At 42.5% G+C, this 22,141-nt stretch overlaps 1 protein-coding gene across 3 annotated transcripts in view; it reads left to right on the top strand.

Annotated features, from left to right (window-relative positions):
• Positions 1 to 22,141, top strand: part of LOC117348933 (NADPH--cytochrome P450 reductase) — a 154,590-nt gene that overhangs the window by 51,329 nt on the left and 81,120 nt on the right. For 2 of the 3 annotated variants that reach the window (XM_033921602.1, XM_033921603.1), the window contains exon 3: positions 18,967 to 19,015. In XM_033921602.1, coding sequence (XP_033777493.1) covers positions 18,967 to 19,015 — 49 coding nt within the window. Of the gene's footprint in view, positions 1 to 12,030; positions 12,271 to 18,966; positions 19,016 to 22,141 lie in introns of those variants that run through there. The other variant, XM_033921604.1, reaches the window with a different exon arrangement.

The following is a 22,141-nucleotide window of genomic DNA, read 5'->3' as shown; positions in this document are numbered from 1 at the left end:
TTATTAAGAGCTCTTCTTTCTATCCATATTTACTTCCAAGTATGTTGATATAAGAATATTTTCTTTGTTTTCAGTCTGTTTTAACTGTTTATATTATTCTTTATAAGCTTTATAATTTCCCCTTTTTTTTCCTGTGTTCATGTGGATAAAACACACACCCTTCCTTCCCGAATCAGTGGTGCTCGGTTTGCATGGCAATAAATGGGAGCACTTTTTTAGTAGCATGCTTTGCATTCCTTTGAGCTCTTGCCCAGATAGATACAAAGGAAATGTAGAATGCTGCGAGTCACCAGCTTTGTCAGAGAAGCACGTTGCTTCTATCTTTTGTTCTAACATTTTACCATTTTTTAAGTATGTTCCAAAAGGTTACTCCTACAGAGACATACTTTTTCCTAAGGCTGAAGTTGCCTATACCTAGATCAGTTGTCTCAAACTCAAACCTTTGCAGGGCCACATTTTGGACTTGTTGGTACTTGGAGGGCCGCAGAAAAAATAATTAATGTCTTATTACAGAAATGACAACTTTGCATGAGGTAAAACTCTTTATAGTTTATAAATCTTTCCTTTTGGCTAAGTCTTAATAATAATATTGTCATTTATAGCTAAAGAGACATATGATCAAGAAACTGTTTTATTTTACTTTTGTGATTATGAAAAACATACTGAGGGCCTCAAAATAGTATCTGGCGGGCCGCATGTGGCCCCCAGGCCCCGAGTTTGAGACCACTAACCTAGATGAAGAATATTCCTGGAATTCTTTTTGTTTTCCCTGCATGAATCTGTCTCATTCTTCTATGTTATAGTGTGCACATGCTTTTCCCTTTGTCTGTTCTTGGGTAAAGGCATGATTTCACTAACAATCCAGTGTAGCTTTTCCTTCCTGCTGCCATGTATCATCTAGAACAAATTGTAAAGAATGGCTTATATGAAATGGAACTACTTGGACCAATTGTGTGAAGCTTGGGGAATGATGTTACACAGTTATTTAACATATATTATTATATACAGGCAGTCTTCATGAGTTCCATTTTTTTTAAACTGTTCTTAAGTTGAATTTGTATGTAACTTGGATCCTGTACAGTACACAGTCTATAAAAACATTAAACATTACAGAACATTAAAGAAACAGTCCTCAAAATAAAATACTGCAGTTTAAATAGAAAGAAAAGATAGGATGTTTGCACTTACTTTTGTTCTTTATCTGTCCCCTCTCCACCACCACATCCAAAATTTTTCCCTCATCTCTCTCTTTCCCATGCATCTGTACTTCATGTCTTTCCTACCAACATGTCCAATATTTCTTTTTCCCTCCCTATGTTTTCTTAATTTCCCCATGTGCACCATCTCTTTTTCCCTCTCTCAGGCACCCATGCCCAACAATTCTCCCTTTTTATTTCCTCCCCTACCTCAGCGTCTTTCCCTCACTTCCTCCATTCTCCCATCCTATGGCCTGCATTCATCCTCCCCTCCCTCACTCCATTCTGTGTCCCGTGTTTCAAGTTTCAAGTTTATTCAGTTTTTGATGAATCGCCTATTATAAATTCTAGGCGATGTACATGTTACAATTTTAATATAAGAAACTTACAAGATAATTCTAAAATACAAGATACAAATGATACATACATGAGTTTAGGGAAAGAGGGGAAAAAAGTTACAATAATAGGGTATTGTTAAAAAAAAGGAAAGAACAATAGGGAGGGTATTTATAAAACCAGAGCACAATGTAAAAAGAATTAAGAGAGCTGTGTTAAAAATCATAGGCATCTTTAAATAAATAAGTCTTTAAAAGTGATTTGAATTTAAGAGAATCAGGTTCAGATCTAATATACTGTGGTAACATATTCCACCATTGAGGGCCCATAACTGTAAAAATATCTGGTCTTCTAGTTCCAATAACCTTTAAAGATGGTACTGAAAGAAGACTCTGTTCCGATGATCTTAACGAGCGTTTTGGCTTGTATGGAATTAATAACTTAGATATGAACTGCGGTTCATTAAAAGCTAATGTTTTAAAAATAAGAAACATTATTTTAAACATGATCCTATGCCCAATGGGTAACCAGTGTGCATCCTTCAAAAGAGGTGAGACATGGTCATACTTTTTTGCATTATAAACTAATTTTACGGCAATGTTCTGAATAATCTGTAATCTCCTTTTCTCCTTATTTGTGATATTTAAGAATAAAGCGTTACAGTAGTCGATTTTTGATATTATAAAAGAATGGATTAATATTTTCAGGGATGAAGTAGTAAGGAATTTAGAGATTGATCTAATTTGACGAAGTTTGAAGAAACAGGTTTTAACTATAAGAGAAATATGATCATGGTATGAAAGATTTGCGTCAATTACTATTCCAAGGATTTTAACTGAGGGAACCAATTCAATTTGAGTGTTTTTAAGATAAAAAGGATTACTAAGTGTTATTTCTTTTTTCCAGGTAAACAAAATGGATTTTGTTTTATTAATATTTAACGCAAGTTTATTTGAATCCAACCAATTTTGAATTTTTTCCAATTTTTGATTTATAGCTAAGATTTCTGAATAATTTCCGGGATCCAAGGGGTGAATAAGTTGTATGTCATCAGCGTAAGAGAATGGTATAAAACCTAAGTCCTGGCTAATTTCTAATAACGGAGATAAAAAGATGTTGAATAATAAAGGGGATAGTATTGAACCTTGAGGTATACCAAAAGAAGTGGTAAATGAATTCGAATTTTCATTGTTAAATCTGACTGTAGAAGTTCGATTTGAGAGGTAAGATTTGAACCATTGAAGCACTTGTTCGTTTATTCCTTTTTCCTCGAGTCTAATTAAGAGTAAATCGTGATCAATGGTATCAAAAGCGGCCGAAATGTCAAGGGAGAAAAGAATAACTGATCTGTGGTGATCTAAATAGTATTGAATGTTGGTGGTCAATCCTATTAAAGAGTATTCTGTGTTGTGAAATTTTCTAAAACCAGTTTGATTCGGATGTAATGCATGTGTTCATGCTCCCTCTCTCCTTTCTTCCATAATTTGTCCAAACTTTGTGCCCCCTCCCTTCCCTTCAGTGTCCCCAATGCCTTGCTTCTCCCTTCCTATGCCAACACAGTCCCTCTTCCTCCTTTCCTGTCCCAATGCGACCCTCATCATCCCTGTCCATTCTGCGTCCACCTCCTGTGGCTGGCTCCCTCCTTCCAGCCACACTTCTCTTAGCAAAACTGCAAGCGGTGGCTTCTGCATGTGGTCTCCATAGTCTTCGCAAAGCTATAATCGGCAGCTCATGCATGCAGTCCACTGACCTGGAAGCCTTCCCTCTGACACAACTAGTGCCCTCTACTGTCCTGACCAGAGGCCTAGTTGGTGACAACTACCTTGAGGGAAGCTGCTATTGATCCCAGGACCATTTCCTTCCATCTCCATTATCTGGCATCTCTTCTCCTTCCTTTCACCTTTCATCTGTCTTCTCCCCCCCCCCTTATGCCCTGACATATCTATTTCCCCCTCCATGGTCTGGTATCTCCTTTCCTTTCCCTCCCTCCCATGGTCTTGGAATCTCTTTCCTCTCTTCTCCCTGGTCTTCCTTCTCCCTCCTTCCCTCCTCCCCCCCCCCCAACTGGGTGCAGCAGCAGCATTTCTCTTCCCCCTCCTCAATTAGGTGCAGCAGCATTTCTCTTCCCCCCTCCCCCCAATTGGGTGCAGCAGCACTTCTCTTCCCACTCTCCCCCAATTGGGTGCAGCAGTTTCTGCCTGCCTGGATACGCATTACAGCAGACCAGTGGGTCTTAGACATTATTTGCTCAGGCTACAAGCTGTAATTTACCCAGCCTCTGTCAAATTGGTTAATGGATTCACCATCCGGACACCCAGAAAAGATGCACAGAGTCCAGGCCACTATTCAGCGTTTACTGGATATTCAAGTGATAGAGCCAGTGCCACGTGACCTATCGGGCTCAGGCAGATACTTTATCGTGCCAAAGAAAGTCTCAGAAGATTGTAGGCCTGTTCTGGATCTACAGCATGTGAATTCGGCTCTCAAGATTCCCCGCTTTTGAATGGAGACCATGCGGTCGGTCATTTCAGCATTGGTTCCGGGGGAATTCCTGGCCTCCTTGGATCTTACGGAAGCGCACTTACACATTCCCATAGTTCCAGTCCACTGCAGGTTTTATGCTCTGGGGCAGCATTGCCAGTTCTTTCCTCAGACCTTAACCAAGGTGATGGTAGTACAGGCAGCTCCCCTAAGGAAGAAGGGGTTGCAAGTTCATCCTTATCTAGACGACTGGTTGATTGGAGCTCCCTCGCTGACCAAGGGACAAAGCACAGTGGAGCAGGTACTCCAGGTGCTGGAAGGCCTGGACTAGATTATCAACTTTAGGAAGACTCATCTGATGCCCACACAGAAGCTGGAATACCTGGGAGTCCTCTTCGATATGGCTTCAGGCTGCGTCTATCTGCCCAAGACTTGCAGATGGAAACTGTGTGCCCAGATTTCTTTGCTTTTGGAGAAATCAGCTCCTTCTGCTTGAGATTACCTTCAAGTTCTGGGATCCATGGTGTCCACACTGGATGTAGTCCCTTGGGCGAGAGCGCACACATGCCCTCTTCAACACGCCTTGCTTTCTCATTGGGTGCTTCACCAAGATGCCTTGCAGATGTGCCTGCCGTGGTCTTTGGAGGCATGAGCGAGCATGGCCTGGTGGCTTCTTCCGCAGTCGCTCTGCAAGGGCATTCCGCACATTGCCTCCTGGATTGTGATAATGATGGATGCCAGCCTTTGGGGCTGGGGAGCTCACCTCAATCATTGTCCTATACAGGGGTGTTAGACTCCGATGCAGAGAAGTTGGTCAATCAACTGGCTAGAGCTCTGGGCCATTCATCTAGCCTTGATAAGATTACAGAAGATCCTAGAGGGCCAAGTGGTCAGGGTCTTCTCTGACAATGCAACGACAGTAGCCTGTCAGTCGCCAGGGAGGGACCAAAAGCACTTTTTTGGCTCAGGAAGCCTACCTTCTTTTCCTTTGCGCAGAATGTCGTCTCTTAGCGCTGATGGCAGCGCATGTGGCAGGTGTGGACAACGTTCAAGCAGTCTTCTTCCACAGATAGACTCTGGATCCAGGCAAGTGGGTTCTGTCCCCGCTTTGACCTCATGACCACAGCAGTAAACAAGAAGGCCCAGTGCTTTTTCAGTTGAAGATCTGAGCCTGCGCCTGAGCATCTATCCAGACCTTCTTTCTCAGGGTTCGGTGGCTATAGAAGATCTGAGTCGCTTTGATCTTATGGCTTGGCTCTTGAGCACACAGCCTTAGAGCATAAACGATATTCTGCCCCCTTGCGGTGGATACTCTTCTCCAATCTAAGAAGTCGTCCTCGGTGTTAGCCTATGCTAAGGCATGGAAGACCTTTCAACATTGGTGTGCCCAAGACCGGGTGGACCCTTATTTGGCTCCGTTCTCACAGATTCTTGCTTTTCTTCAGGCTGGTTTAGATAACGGCCTCACTGTAGTGTGTCTGTGGGTTCTGGTGGCTGGACTGTCCTATTTTAGATCCCAGGACAGTCGGTCCTGTTTGGCGTCACATCCTGATGTTGCTCATTTCTTGAAGGGGGCTCTTTGGGTCAGGTTGCCAGCTAAGAAGCCTTTCCTGCCTTGGGACCTCAACTTGGTGCTGTCAAGCCTTACCAAAGCTCCCTTTGAGTCTCTTTGGAATGCTTCCCTCTTAGACTTGACACTCAAGACCTGTTTTTCTGGTCGCCACTACCTCTGCCTGTAGGATTTCAGAGCTGCAGGCGTTGTCTTGTAGAAACCCTTTTCTCCGAATTTTGGAGATGGGGGTTTCTCCAGACAGTTCCTTCCTTTTTGCTGAAGGTTGTTTCTGCTTTCCATGTCAATCAGGAAATGTGTTTGCCTGCTTCTCTTCCCCCCCCCCCCCCCCACAGACCAGCAGTGGCAGCTTACTCTCTACTTTTAACTTCCCCACACAGCTGCTGCTATCGTTAGTTTAGCTGGTGATTTCATCAAGCAGCCTCGGGCCTTTGCTAGGCTGGCCCACCTCTGACAAAAAAGGAAGTTAAATCATCGGATGTGGGCCAGCCTAGCAAAGGCCCCGAGGCTGCCTGATGGAACCATGGCTAAACTAATGCTGTGTAGGGAAGTTAAAAGTACACAGCTACCGCTAGGGCAGGGGTAGGGAACTCCGGTCATCGAGAGCCGTATTCCAGTCGGGTTTTCAGGATTTCCCCAATGAATATGCATTGAAAGCAGTGCATGCAAATAGATCTCATGCATATTCATTGGGGAAATCCTGAAAACCTGACTGGAATACGGCTCTCAAAGACCGGAATTTCCTACCCTTGCGCTAGGGAGAGGAGAGGTACTGCTGGACATGGGGAAGGGTTGGGGGTAGGGAGTAGTGCTGCCCGATTCAGCCCATTTAATTGATTTTTCAATTCGATTTTCCTGCCCAATTGGGTGTGGGTTTTTTCTTTTTTTTTTTTTCAAACATCTTGGTGGGTGTATTTTATAGCCTTTTCACCCACCCCACCCCCTTTGCCCTCTCCTACACACACTGATGCTGTGGTATAAACAAAAAAGACTGTTCCTCTCTCTATTAAATCCTAGCTCATGTTCGCAGTCTAACACCAGCTCTGGCAGGATACACATTTCAAATCTGACATTGTAATCACAAAACAGAAAATAAAATTATTTTTTCTACCTTTTATTGTCTGGTCATTATTCAAATCATGTTGGTCCCAGGCTCTGGGACAAACATCTTCTAATAACTCGCTTGCCAGGGTCTCCTGCCCATTTTATCGTTTTCTTCTTTCTCCGTGCTAACCATCCACCTTTAATTTCTGTCCTCCCCTCCACTGGAGGTCTGCCATCTTTCCTTTTTGTCATCTCCATCGCTTCAGCGATGGACCCCACCATCCCCAGATCCACCGTCTCTCCTTTTCTCAACTATCCTCTCCCTCATTCTCTACCACCCCAGGGTCCACCATCACTCCCTTTTTCTTTCCAACTACCCTCCTATCCAGTAGCTCTAACTCTCCCTACACTATCCCTTGAGTCCAACTTCACTCCCTTTCTGTTCCTTCCCTCCCTAAATCCCATTGTCCACCATCTGTCTCCCTCTCCTCTGTTTTTAGACCCATTATTTCTTTTCTCCCCTCCCTCCCCCCCTCAGTCCGGCATATGCATGTCTCTTTTTCAGGCATCTCTCTCTTCAGTGGAGGTTTCAGATATGTTTCCAATCCACTACACTTTGTCATAAATACAAGCAATATATTGCCCTGGCTAAAGGTCTTCTACTAAATTCCTTTTTCATCATTGTCACTAATCTTGGCCAAAAATGATGTTTCATCATTCTGCTGACCAGAACTGTCATTTCAATGATTGACTATACTAAACAGCTAAACGTCAAATATGCCACATCCACTACTTTAGTGATGGCTCTAGTGCTCAATACAAAAATTTTCAAGAATTTTCTAAATTTGTGCCATCATAAAAGATTTTGGAATGACTGTCGAATGGAATTATTTTGCTACAAGTCATGGTAAGTCACTATGCAATGATGGCACTGGAGGTACAACAAAGCGCTTAGCAGCTATAGCAAGCTTGCAGCATCTACTTGAATGCCAGATTCTCATGCCTCAGCGCTCACAGCAGGCTAATCTGCCCCACCCTAGACTCGGGGGACTGCTTTGGTATGTCCCACTTGTCAAGACTGATGTACCCTTTGCACCAGAAGGAAAGATTAGGCTCTTACCTTGATAATCTTCTTTCTGGTAAAAAGGTACATCGCTCTTGACAGTCCACCCTGTCAATTGTTTTTGCCTGCTTACTTCATTCACTGGAAGGGAAACTAAACTAAGTGCTGCATGCTGCTGCCACATGAGGAAGGGAATGCAGCTGAGAACAGTTGAATGCTCACTCCTGCCATTGCATTTCCTATTGCTTTTTAACACTGCTGGGAAAGGGGGAGGGGAGATGCTGCAGGGGGACTTTTTTAATGTGAGATGCAGAATGAAGGCTGCTTAAGCTTGTGGTTAAAAATTCTCATTAAACCGCAAGGTGTTCCTTTCTTTAAAATATCTTGCCTACTAGGTAATCAGGTATGTAAGCACCCTTGGAATTCACAGGCATATATATACTAGGAAGTGCACGTCAAGTTAAAAATGAACTTTGCATGACTGACATTATATCCTTTTTTTCCCCTCTATTGGGGATAGGGAGGGACTATGTCATTTTCAAAGAAACAGCTTTCTCCACTTGTTGACACCCAGTTATAGTTTCAGTGTTTATTTAAAATTTGATTACTTGCCTATCATAATTCTAGGCAAGAATACAATAAAAAAAGGGGGAATACAAACATTTAAAACAAAGACATATACAAACTGACTACAAAGACCATGAACAGACCAGACCAATTACAAGGAGGGAGAAGAAGAAATTACAATATAGTCGAGAAAAGATGACATAAATGGAAAGAATGAAAGGAATGGGGAAACATATATTGTGCTGCTGTATTTCTTTGGAAGGAGAAAGCAGAAGATAGGAGAAGAGAAAAGAGAGAAATAAATGTCCAACTTTTTTAAGAAATGGAAATTAAAGTTCAAAAGCATCTTTAAACAGAAAACATTTTAGAGCACCTTTGAACTTCTCTAAGTTAGTTTTCGATCTTATGTGTAAGGTGGCATGTCAATTGCACGCAGGTCATTGGCGCACTGACACCTGCGCACAGGACAATTGCATGCTGCCATTTCCAGTGCTTTTATGGCTCCCACTGGGGGGTTTGTGGGAAGGAACCCCCCCCCCCCACACTACACAGAAAACTCCTGAACAGCGAGAGAATGGAAGTTTTCAGTGTATTGGGGGGTCCCCCTCCCAACCCTGCCAACGGGAGTGTGACCACTTACAAGTGTACTGGGGGGGTTCCACTCCCCTCAGAACGCTATCATTAAGCCGTAAAAGTGCTTGAAATGGCAGCACACAGGTGTTGGCACACCATTGTCGGCGCGCAATTGACCAGTACGCTTCAGTTATGGAACCTTTGTGTAAAGGCAAAGAGTTCCAAATTGTGGGAGCGGTCACAGAGAATGATGTCGTACGCCGAGTACTGATAATTTTTAGTGAGGGTTCAAAAAATAGATGTTGATTTGTAAATCTTTGTACAATGGGTGGATCATGTGGAATAATCAATGAATGCCGGTTTATTGGTTTTATGTATTTTATATGTTATTCTATGAAGAATAGGGAGCCATGCAGAATCCCGTTGAAAATTGTTCCTTATAACTGGGATTATATCTCTCTCCTTCTCCTCTCCCAACTACTTTTAATTTTACTTCCTAGTTAAACTAGCTCTATGTGCTGCAAGACTCAGGAGTGCATATGACCACTTGCCACAGTCTGCTTTCTGCTGCTCCTGAATAGAAGTTGAAGGTTAAATGACTTGATCTGTTAACTTTTTTTTGACACGCTATTGACAAAGGAAGGCTTCCAAGAGACTTGGTGGAATAATTAACAGATGTTCTCTGTACAAAGGTTAACTGTTGTGGATGATGTACTAGGAATTTGCAATAAATATATGACTGCAGCTTACAGAACAAATATCTTAACAAGAGCTGTGATTTGTATTTTTTTTTTGCCAGTTGAATGAATTGTTGTACATGAGGTGGGGGGGGGGGGGGGGAAAGCACAGCATGGCACGCTCACTTCGGCACAACTTTAAAAAAAATTTTTTTATGGGGAACACCCTCCCAACCCCTGGAAAGAGCTTCTGCCAGGTACTTGTGATCTGAGTTGGCCACTTTGGAAACAGGATATTGCTACTCCTTGGGTTTTGGCCAGGTACTAGTGACCTGGATTGACCACTGTGAGAATGGGATACTGGGCTTGATGGACAATTGGTCTGACCCATTAAGGCTATTCTTATGTTCTTAGGATACTGGGCTAGATAGGCCATTGGCCTGACACAGGTGGTATTCTTGTCCATCCTCCCTGTCGAGGGTAAAGGTCAGGGCAGAGATGCTTGCATCCTAGAGATGAATGCATGGCTACATGGATGGTGTTGTCAAGAGTGTTTTGGCTTCCTGGACCATGGGATGATATTCCAAGGGCTGCTGAGCAGGGATGGTGTGCATCTATCAAAGAAGGAAAGAAGTTTAAACCGTGTTGAACTCTATCTTTATGGAGATGATGCGGTATACAAACTTAAGGTTTAAGTGTCTTTGCCGGCAGGCTGGCTAATCTACTGAAGAGAGCTTTAAACTAGAAGTGATGGGGCAGGGTGATCAAAGCTCTCGGGTGAGTAAAAGCCCTCAGATAAGTAAATCACTGAATACCTCTACACGGATGGGAAAAGAGGGCAATGTCAGGAAAGCACTATACACTAATGCTTGAAGTATGGGAAACAGGATTCTGGATCTAGAAGCTGTGATGAAAGAAGGGGACTTGGATATAGTGGTGATCACCGGGCTATAATCTGTTCAGGAAAGACAGGGTAGGAAGAAAAGGAGGAGGAGTAACATCTTATGTTAAAGATCATATTAAAGCCACACAATTGCAGGATCTGCAGGGCAAGGAAGAGGCACCGTGGATCAATTCGGAAAGAGGGAATGGTGAATATATTTACATTGGTGTGATATACAGGCTGTGTAAAACAGGAGAGTCAATTCCACAAACACAAGATCATAAGACAAGAAGTGGAAATGTCCTATATAGACTGGTGCACTCAAATGTATGGTGGATATATCCTTTAATTCATACAACAACAACTCAATGACTCGACATGTACATGTTTCAGTGGCTGCCACTGAACCAACCCAAGCTGAAAAGGAAGGCTTATGAGGAAACCAGACCAGGTCCAAGAGCCAGAAGCAGAATACTGCAGCCAAAGACTTCTGAGGCAGGCCATTCTGGCCGAAACATGTACATGTCGAGTCATTGAGTTGGATGAATTAAAGGACATTTCCACCATACGTTTGAGTCTTTGGCCGCCGAACTTAGCTGGTGGGTCGCTGAATATTGATGATGATCAGCTACATAGCATGACAGTTACTGACCAATACTGAGACCGAGATATTCAACGTGAGAGATCTGGCTATCCCCTACTGAAAATCAGTGGATAGCCGATATGCTATTTAAGTGGCCGGAAGCCACTCCCAGCTGTCTAAATAGTGCTGAATATTGGGCCCAATAACTCTAAACAGTGTGTCCTCTAGCCATCTGCTTTGGAGAAGCCACTGCTTGCCCTGGATTGGTGGCATGGAATAATGCTACTACTTGAGGTTTTGCCAGGTTCTTGTGACTTGGATTGGCCTCCGTGGTCAGATCCAGTAAGTCTATTCTTATATCTAATGCTCAGTGGATGCTTTAATCTTGTGTTGTTGGGGCAATGATTTTTTTTAAATAAAATGTTGACATTTGTTCTTAATTTTCTCACTCTTCTATCAACTTTTCTTAGCTTAAGTCTGGATATTTTTGTTACCATCTGTTTTGATTTTGTTTTAGGTGGATATATGTAAAGAATTATATCCTTTATCTATTTTGCCACTTCTCTGATGTCTTTTGAGAGAAACAAGTTTCTGTTATGATTGCTATGAGTTTTCTGTAGGAGAGCTAATGCTGCCATAGCAACCTTCAGCATGCTGCCTTTGCTATGTTTGGAATAGATTTATTCACGCTAAATGGTTTCTTATGATTAAAAAAAAAAGAGAGAGGAAAGCGAAGGCAGCTATGATGATAGTGTTTCTAGGGGATCCAGAAAGAAGTGTGTGTGTGTGTGTGTGGGGAGAGAACTTTATTCTCCCCCTTCCCCTGCCTTGTTCCATATGGGATGAAGAGGGGAGGGTCACAAGTTAGCAAGTATCTTGAGAGGTTTTATTTTTGCCTTCTAATTCCTTTTTGCTACTGCTACCAGATGTTAGTTTTTCAGGAGCAGCTGGATTTGCTCAGCAGTTTCTAAATGTATGAAAGGTGGGGTAAGAGAGAATCAGAAAGGACCAAGATGTTGCTGCTGCTGCTATAATGACTAGTGCGGGAGAGAAGCATTCTTCTGTGAACAAAAGGCCACGTAATAAACAGCTCCTGCCTGAGAAGTAAAAGAATGACGAGGCCGAGAGACTACTTTCCTTACGGCAGAATTGGGACTCCACGCCATAATAGAGATCCATGGTTTTGGCTTTAAAAAACATTACGAGCTTTATATTGGTGTGGCTTGTTTTTTTGTTTTGTTTTTTAAGCTATGGGGTGCATCTATTCTGTGCCACAAGAGGAGCCGGTCCCTAGAAGGTCAGTGAAAGTAGAGGGTTAAAACAAATTGTATGGCATTCAATATTGAAAGCAAAGTTTATGTGTGATATATTTATTGAGTGAGCAGGCAGGGGGGAATGATGTGTTGAATGGAATTTCACATTTAGAGCTATCTTGTTAAGCATTCAGAAAATAGTATTTCTACTTTGGAGCTGGATTGCAAGGAAAACCATTATCATTTTACTAGAAATCAGATTTAACTTTGCTTTTGGAAATACACAAGTATCTTCTGTATCTTTTTGAGCTGGTCTGTGTAAAGTACAGAACCATTCCACTGTCTGCTGCTCAGAGGACTGAAAGATTGAACACCACAAAATCTCTTGTAATGGGATTCACTGAAGTGAGCAGCACTCAGTATAGATAAGCAAAGAAAGAGGAGGCATGAGTGTTAGTGACCTTCTACGAAAGGGCCAGGGCAACCAGAAGTAAATAGCCTCATGGATGTGAGACTGTACACTGTGGGCGACGAGGGGTGCTGAACTCCATGCAGATTCCACATCCCTGGGTACAAGTTTGCTCATGAAAAGACGGAAATCTCTCTATTTTCTTTGTATTCCATGTTTGTCTGCACATGTCTTCTGTTAGACATCCCATGTGCTATAAATTATTTGGAATTTGGCACAATATTAAATTCCCAGACAGTATCCCTTCTGTCTTATAAGCTGTTGGTTTGTTGTTGTTTTTTTAAATGGTGTCTCCTTTATGATTTTTTAAACACAAGACACTGACATGATAGGACTTGTTTTTTTACTAGTGGAGAGGCTATAAGCCTTCATTGGCAGGAAATGCTCACAATAGCAGGAAATTCCATATAACAGAGCTCATCTTGGATCTCTTTGACAGCAAGTGTGTAAGGATTGCACTTTGATTTCTGTCTCATATCAGATTGCTGGTTAAAGAGAGAGAGACACACATTAATGCAGTTAACTCTTGAAAGGATAATATATATATATTCTTGGATGGAGGATATCGCACTTTTTTGTATTTTCTTTCACATTGTCCAGTTGTTCTTCCTGACATCAGGCTCTTGGCTGCCTTTTCTCCTCATGCTGGACCTATTAGGATGAATCTTTAGTTGCATAGCTTCCTTATTGGCATCCTGTATAATATAGCTGATTTAGATTTTGGCACAACATAAAAATGATTGGGTAGTTTAAACTGTTCTTAGAGATTGATAACTGCGGTGTTTCTTTCAAAGATCTTAGACCAATAGTCAGTAAAGGAAGGAAGTGTTTCCCTCTGTCAGTTTTCATAAAGGTTTGAAAATTTTCCTATCAATGTCTTCATATTTGTTTTAATGTGTTCATAACTTGACTAAATATTTAGTTTGCAGCTATTCAAAAGAGGGTGTTTTGTTCACTGAATTGTGCAAATTTGTATAATCCATTAAAATCCACAAAATATTAATTTGAAAAAGTAATCCAGTTCCATGATTAGGCTATTCAGCAGCTCACTGTTCTCTAGTGTCCCACAAATAATACTTGGCCAGAGAAGTGGTTGTTGTTTATTGAAAGCTTCTATACCGCTAATAATGGCTAGGGAATCCATTCAGAGTGGATTACATGAGCTTTTGTGGTTAACGTAGATAAGCATGATTTAATGAGACGGGGTCAGCATGGGTTCAGCTGAGGAAGATCTTGTCTCACAAATTTGCTTGACTTCTTTGAAGGTGTGAATAAACATGTGGATAAAGGTGAGCCGGTTGATATAGTACAGTGGTCTCAAACTCAAACCCTTAGTGGGGCCACATTTTGGATTTGTAGTACTTGGAGGGCCGCAGAAAAAAATAGTTAGTGTCTTATTAAAGAAATGACAACTTTGCATGAGATAAAACTCTTTATAGTTTATAAATCTTTCCTTTAACAGTTAAAGGAAAGATTTATAAACTATAAAGAGTTTTACTTTATGCAAAATTGTCATTAACTATTTTTTTCTGCGGCCCTCCAAGTACCCTATTTTTTCTGCAGCCCTCACATTTAAAGTTTAATATCTTTCCTTTCTCAAAACTGACACATTTCAGTCACTATATTGAAAATAAAATCATTTTCCCTACCTTTGTTGGCTGGTGACTTTATTTTTCTGTGCTTTTAACTGTTTCCAGGGCCTTCTTGTCCTTTGACTGTTTTTCTCTCCGTCTTCACTTTCTGCCTTGCATCTATCTTTGGCATTAACTTAATATTCAATTTTTCTGCTTTCTTTTCAAAATCTATGTTTCCATGTCTTACCTTCCCTTCTATCTCTCACTTCTTCTGTCCCTATTTCCATGGTCTGACATCTCTTTCTTTCCTTTCTCTCCCTCCCTCCCTCCCTCCTTCCTTCCTTCCTTTCCCCTGGTCTGACATCTGTCTCCTTCCATCCCCCAACTTTTTATTTCTTTCACCCTGCCCCCTTCTTTCTTTCTCTCTCCATGCCCCCTTTCTTTCTATATGTTTGTCTTTCTCTCTCTCTCCGTGCCCCCTTTCTTTCTTTTTTTCTTTCTCCATGCCCACCCTTTCTTTCTGTGTCCCGTCTCCCTTCTTTCTTTCTGTCTCCCTGTCCCCCTTTTCTTTCTTTATTTCTCCCTGCCCTCTCCCAAGCCACCACCATTGGGGAACAGGCCGCCACTGCCGCAATAGGGGAATAGGCCAGCGCCGAGGTCTTAGTTCTCCCTGCTTATCTTCCCCAGCGCGGGGCCGACCATTTCTCGCCACCCGACGTCAATTCTAACGTCGGAAAGGAAGTTCCGGGCCAGCCAGGCAGCGATTGGCTGGCCCGGAACTTCCTCCCCGACATTAGAATTGATGTCGGGTGGCGAGAATTGGTCGGCTCCGAGCTGGGGAAGATAAACAGGGAAGGCTAAGACCTAAGCGCTGTCCTGTTCCCCGATTGCAGTGGCTTGAGGGAGGGCAGTGAGAAGGGAAGGGAAGCAGATTGGGGACTCCTGCTTTAGGCGAGCCGCAGTCACGGTCTGTATGTGATTGTCCTTTTCACAATCGGAAAGCTTGTGAAGTGGAGAGGACAGATTGCAGACCGCAAAATAGTCCCTGGGGGGCCGCATGTGGCCCGCGAGCCGCGTGTTTGAGACCGCTGATATAGTATATCTAGGTTTTCAGAAAGCTTTTGATTAAGTTCCTCACGAGAGGCTCCTGAGAAAATTAAAGTGTCATGGATAGGTGGCAAAGTTCAGTTGTGGATTAGGAATTGGTTATCGGATAGAAAACAGAGGGTAGGGTTAAATGGTCATTTTTCTCAATGGAGGAGAGTAAACAGTGGAGTGCCACATAGGGTCTTTACTGGGACCAGTGCTATTTAACTTATTTATAAATGATCTGGAAATTGGAACGACGAGTGAGGTGATTAAATTTGCAGATGACACTAAACTGTTCAAAATTGTTAAAATACATGCGGATTGTGAAAAATTGCAGGCGGACCTTAGGAAATGGAAGACGGGGCATCCAAATGGCAGATGAAATTTAATGTGGACAAATGCAAAGTGATGCACATTGGGAAGAATAACCCAAATCACAGTTACCAAATGCTAGGGTCCACCTTGGGGGTTCGCCTAAGAAAAGGATCTGGGTGTCATCGTAGACAATACGATGAAATCTTCCACCCAATGTGCGGCGGCGGCCAAAAAGCAAATAGGATGCTAGGAATTATTTAAAAAGGGATGGTTAACAAGACTAAGAATGTTATAATGCCCTGTATCGCTCCATGATGCGACCTCATCTGGAGTATTGCGTTAAATTCTGGTCTCCTTATCTCAAGAAAGATATAGTGGCGCTAGAAAAGGTTCAGAGAAGAGCAACCAACATGGTAAAGGGGATAGAACACCTCTCGTATGAGAAAAGACTAAAACGGTTAGGGCTCTTCAGCTTGGAAAAGAGACGGCTGAGGGGAGATATGACTGAAGTCTACAAAATCCTGAGTGAAGTAGAACGGGTACAAGTGGATCAATTTTTCACTCTTTCAAAAATTACAAAGACTAGGGGACACTGGATGAAGTTACAGGAAATACTTTTAAAACCAATAAGAGGAAATATTTTTTTCACTCGGAGAATATCGGTAGTTAAGCTCTGGAACGCGTTGCCAGAGGATATGGTTAGAGTGGATAGCATAGCTGGTTTTAAGAAAGGTTTGGACAAGTTCCTGGAGGAAAGGTCCATAGTCTGTTATTGAGAAAGACATGGGGGAAGTCACTGCTTGCCCTGTATTGGTAGTATGGAATATTGCTACACCTTGGGTTTTGGCCAAGTACTAGTGACCTGGATTGGCCACTGTGAGAACGTGCTACTGGGCTTGATGGACTATTGGTCTGACCCAGTAAGGCTATTCTTATGAGACCATTCAGTTGATCATAGTGGCAGTGGTGCCATATGGATTTCTCGCATCTCTCGATCTTATGGGGGCCTATCTTCATATTCCCATCTTCCCAGCCCATAGGCGGTACCTGTGATTTCATATCCTGAAGCAGCATTTCCAGTTTTCCGCTCTCCTCTTTGGCCTGGCTGTAGCACCTTGCACCATTACCTTTATGGTGGCGGTGGCAGCAGCACACCTCCACTAAGCTGATATTCAGGTCAACCCATATTTAGATGATTGTCTCATCAGAGCTTCATCCAAGGAAGAAGGTGAGTTGGCAGTTTCAAGAGTGGTGCATCTTCTCTTGGAACAGACTCAGCACCTGGGGTACCTGGGGGTTTTGTCAACATAGCTCTGAGCCAAGTGTTTCTTCCAGAGCCACACAGATGTAAGGCTCCAGAAGCAGATTTTGGAGCTGCTACAGATGCCGGCTGGCACAGCATGGCATTATCTGCAAGTACTTGGGTCAATGGCAGTGACCATAGATTTGGTTCCTTGGGCCAGAGCGCACCACCAGCATGGCATGCTGCCAAGGCTGAGGAGGAGCAATTGCCTCGTGGCATTTTAGCCTTGAGCGCGAGTGGTAGAGGAGGGCTATCTCCCTATCGGATGGTTTCAGTGGGCCCTGGTGGGAACCAGAAGAGGTACAGCTGTCAACTGTGGTTGGAGCCTGGTGAGGGCTAGTTGTGGCCCTAAATTGTAGCAGCATTCTTCTTTTTTTGCTGGTGGTGTTTTTTTCCACATGATTTTTCCGTTTCCTTCCCTTCAGTTATACGTATATTTTATTACAGTGCTACTTGATTGCGTTTTTACAAACTGAAGGAGCAGGAACATGATTGAGACGTTCAAATATATCACGGGCCGTATCAAAGTGGAAGATGATATCTTTTTTCTTAAAGGACCCACGGCCACAAGAGGGCATCCGCTGAAAATCAGGGGTGGGAAATTTCATGGCGACACCAGGAAGTATTTCTTCACTGAAAGGGTGGTTGATCATTGGAATGATCTTTCCCTGCAGGTAATTGAGGCCAGCAGCGTGCCAGATTTTAAGAAAAAATGGGATAGGCATGTGGGATCTCTTAGGGGAAGAAGTTAGGGGGTGGGTCATTAGAGTGGGCAGACTTGATGGGCCGTGGCCCTTTTCTGCCATCATTTTCTATGTTTCTATGAACTGCTCCCTGGGAAGAAGTTGTGATTGATTGATTTTTCTTTCTTTCATTCATTTATCTGGGTTACAATACACACACATATGCATTAGTATACAAACAGCTTAACACTCCCACATCAAGACAGACAGTTTTCTATAAGCAATTTGCGAGTTGGGATACAGAACCCTTTTGTTTCAAGACTACTAGTCACATCTACAGGTAAGATTACCAAGATAAGAACCTAATCTTTCTTTTTGTAGCAGCTGTGCTTAAAGGAATGGGTGGAACCAAGCTAACACTCTCACAAGATGTTGGATAGAACTCTAGTGGACTGTTTTGAGCAGTATACAAAGAACTGGCCTATTCTGATGACTTCTGGTTGTAAATATTAAGATTATACCAGCAAGAATGAGTGTGCAGAAAACCATGATTTAAATAGAGTCTTTCTGACTAGTGATTTAAGTCAAATCCACCCTGGTTCCAAGTGTACAGTTGAGAAAGATAACTCTGAAATATATCTTGGTATAAAGAAAAGATGAATTTAAGGGTGATGTGTAGTCTTCTTGATCTCACTGTGACAGTAAAATACTGTATGGCACACTATTAGAGCTACAGCCTCAGCACCCTGAGATTGTGAGCTCAAACCCAATGCTCCTTATGACTCTGGGCAATCCCCCACTGCCCCAGGTACATTAGGTAGACTGTGAGCTCTCTGAGACAAATAGGGAAAATGCTTGAAGTACCTGTATGTAAACTGCTATGAGTAGCTGTATACTACAAAAAGGCAGTATACAAGTCCTATTCGTAACATGTTTGCCATTGTATTGGAATTGGAATGGTGTAGAGTTGTATTTTGTTTTATAGTTTTCTCTTCTTTTGGGTTCCAGCTCATTTTGGGGCTATTAGCTGTGGCACCATGCGGCATTGTTTGGGTAAGCAAAGCAGCAACCTTCAGAACTAGCTGAAATACTATAGATAAGTAATTTTCTTCTAAGCAAAAATTTCTGAGAAGTCAGCATTGCAGGAGGAGGAAATCCTGTAAGTGTAGAGACAGAAAGTGGGGACTCCTTGAGATGAAAGTCAGCCACATGCTGGTAGGGGAATAAAAGACTTCTAGGAAAACCCTGTTCATGATGACTGGTGTCATGCCAATGACCCTTTTTGTGTGGTGGTTTTTCTTTTTCAGGACTTCTTCAATCAGAGAAAGTAGCTTTGTGGAAAAGATGAAGAAAACAGTAAGTTAGATTTTTTTTTATTCATCATGGTTTCCTCATAAGATGAGTTAAATTTTTGTCATAAGATTCTGACCAAACCCAGTAGCTGGAAGAGTCAGTGGTGTAGGTTCAAATGAGGTGGGGGGAAGACATCTCAAAAGTTAAGTAAGGGAGAGGGTAGTAAAAATAACTTTTTTAAAATAATGTGCATACTGCCTCCCTCTGGCTTTTCTAGTAGAAGTATTCACTTCTGGTAGCTGGAGTAGCATCTCCTCCTTTTGGGCCAAAGTTTTGCAAAAACAGCTGCAAAATCAAGAGGGTACCTTTTACTGTAGAAAGCTGGAAGGAGGCAATGTATCAAGTTATTGACCATTCTCTGTTTTAAAAGCATTTCCATTAATTTGCTTACCACAGAAGTCAGACTTATTGGCTTGTAATTCCCTACTTCTTCCTTACTTCCACTTTTGTGTAGAGGGACCACATCCGCTCTTCTCCAGTTCTCCGGTACCACTCCCGACTCTAGAGAAGCATTGAAAAGGTCAGTCAGCGGAGCCACCAGAACTTCCCTAAGTTCCTTCAGCACACTTAGATGTACACCATCCGGCCCCATTGCTTTGCCTAACTTTAATTTAGCTATCTGCTCATGAACACAACCCTCTGAAAATCGATCAGGGTCTACCACTCCTCCATCCCTATTCGCGTTTGTCTTCTGCAGTCCCACTCCCGGCGCTTCAACTGTGAACACAGAACAGAAATATTTGTTAAGCAATTCAGCCTTTTCTTTATCAACTAATACATATTTCTCCCCTTCACTTTTGAGTCTCACAATACCACTTTTGCACTTTTTCCTATCACTGATATCTAAAAAAATATCTTGTCTACCCATTTTACCATGCCAGCTATTTTTCTTCCATTTGTATCTTTGCTTTTCCTAGGACAAGCAGGCAGCATATTCTCACAAATGGGGTGATATCATCCATGGAGCCTGGTACAGACAGTCTGACAAGTGAACTGTCACTTTAAGCTTCAAAAAAATTCATGACTGCACCATGAATGCACGAGTGCCTTCCTATCCGCCGAAGCGCGAGGCTCCCCAATACAAATAAGTTTGTTTTCTCCTGAACTCTTCAGTTTTTTTACTTGCCTTCACGCTTCGTGTCTTTTTTTTCTCCATATATTTTCTTTTTACTTTTTTTCAGTTTCTTTTTATCAATTCTACGGGGTTCTTAAAAAAAAAAAAAGGAAAAACCTAAAACTTTCCATCTAGGTACTCCCATGTTTTTACAGCGGGGGCTCACGGTGTTTAATTTGGTTATTGACTTTTTTCAGGTTGATAGCTGTTTGGTTCACATTGTTTTCTTTTTCTTCATTTGCGCTTTTCTTTTCTCTAGAGCAGTTTTACAGCGCATTCATGGAAGGTGCCAAGTCTTTGCAGCTGTCGAAGGCATCGTCACTGTAGGACATACCGGCATCAGGAAGCCTGCTAAGAAGTCATCCACTTCCCAAGCGTCACAGGTCTCTACAGTTGATGCACACCAAACAACGATGCCACCGCTACTCAGCTTTGCAGGTTGTCTCATCTCCAACGTGTGCTCCCTCTTCGAGGTTACCCACACCAAGGCAACCTGCTGCACTATTGGTACTGGCTGTTCAGCCTTTGGTACCAGTGCCATTGTTTCAGGAAAGACTCAGAGTTTTTCCAGAGTGAGCTGGATAGAGTGTTCAAGCTGCTGCTGATGACATAGCCTACTCCCTCGGAACCAGCCCAGCTTGAGCACAGCGTAATGAGGCATCGTCATTCCTCTTCTCGACGCCGCTCCCCATCCAGTCATCGTTCGTTTCATCATTGTTCCATATCATCTAATCAATGTTCATCTTTGAGGCATTGAACATCATCTCTGAGACATCGACATTCCTCCTCAAGGTTGTCTTGTCGATCCCATTCATCGAAGCGCAAACGAGCTATACACCGATCCTCATCATTGTCTTTGAGGGATCGGTACCGACGGCGTCAGAAGACTTCTCATGAATATTGTCCTCGTCATTCTCCATTGCCAAACATTCTTTATGATTCAGATTTACGTTCTTTCTCAGACTATTCACCTACTTTGTCTGATCCTGACCCGTGTACTTTTTCTCCACAACAGTCTCCAAAGGAATCACCTCCTTGGAGGAATTCTTCAGAGAGACTTTCTTTTTCCAAATACATCAGGCAGTTGAGCAACACTTTGCCTGTTAAACTGGAAGTCGATACTACCCATAGTGTGGAGTACATGGAGGCCTTGGATTATGATGAACCTCCTAAAGAGCTCCTCAAACTACCACTTCATGGCATTCTCAAAGAGACTCTGGTTAGGAATTGGAAAAAAACCTTTATCTATTGTGGTGGCTCCAAAGAAGGTTGATTCTTTATACAAAATTGTTTCTTCTCCTGGGTTTGATAGACCACAGCTTCAGCATCAGTGATGGAGTCAACCCTTAAGAAATCTTCTACTTCCAAGTATGTGAGGGTTGGACTATGGACAAATTTGGTCATAGATTCTACCAAAATACCATGCTGGCTAACAGGATACTCAATTACAATTTTTATTCTTCCTGTTATTTGAAACAGTTGGTCAATCAAGCTACCTAATTTTGACCAGTATATTCCTTCTCAACACCTTGCGCACTATCAACAGGTTATATATACTCTTAAACAAACTATACAATATATAGCCTATGATGCATTTGAAATGTCTTCCAGAGCATGGGCTATGTCATTTGCTATGAGACGCCTGGCTTGGCTAAGAGTCTCTAATATGGACATTAATCTTCAAGATCCATTGGCCAATATTCCATGTTTGGGAGATGAGTTGTTTGGAGATTCTATTGAAGCAGCTACACAAAAGTTAACATTGCATGAAACCAGTTAGAATGCTTTAGTTAAACCAAAGGCTAAATCTTCTACTTCAAGGCAGTCGACCAAACCTTCTAATTCATATCAGAGGTGTTATACTGCTAAACAACCTGTTTCTAGACAGACTCCTCAGAAGAAGCAAAGGCAACAACGCTCTCAAAAGTCTCAATCAGCAGCCCCTCAGAAGCCTGCTTAGTCTTTTTGACTCGCTTCTCGAGAGCATAGCCGCTGTTCCTCTCATAGCCTCTTCC

This window comes from Geotrypetes seraphini, chromosome 15, assembly GCF_902459505.1.
Source record: "Geotrypetes seraphini chromosome 15, aGeoSer1.1, whole genome shotgun sequence".
In the NCBI taxonomy this organism is placed as follows: Eukaryota; Metazoa; Chordata; class Amphibia; order Gymnophiona; family Dermophiidae; genus Geotrypetes; species Geotrypetes seraphini.
This window is presented reverse-complemented; position numbering and strand designations above follow the sequence as displayed.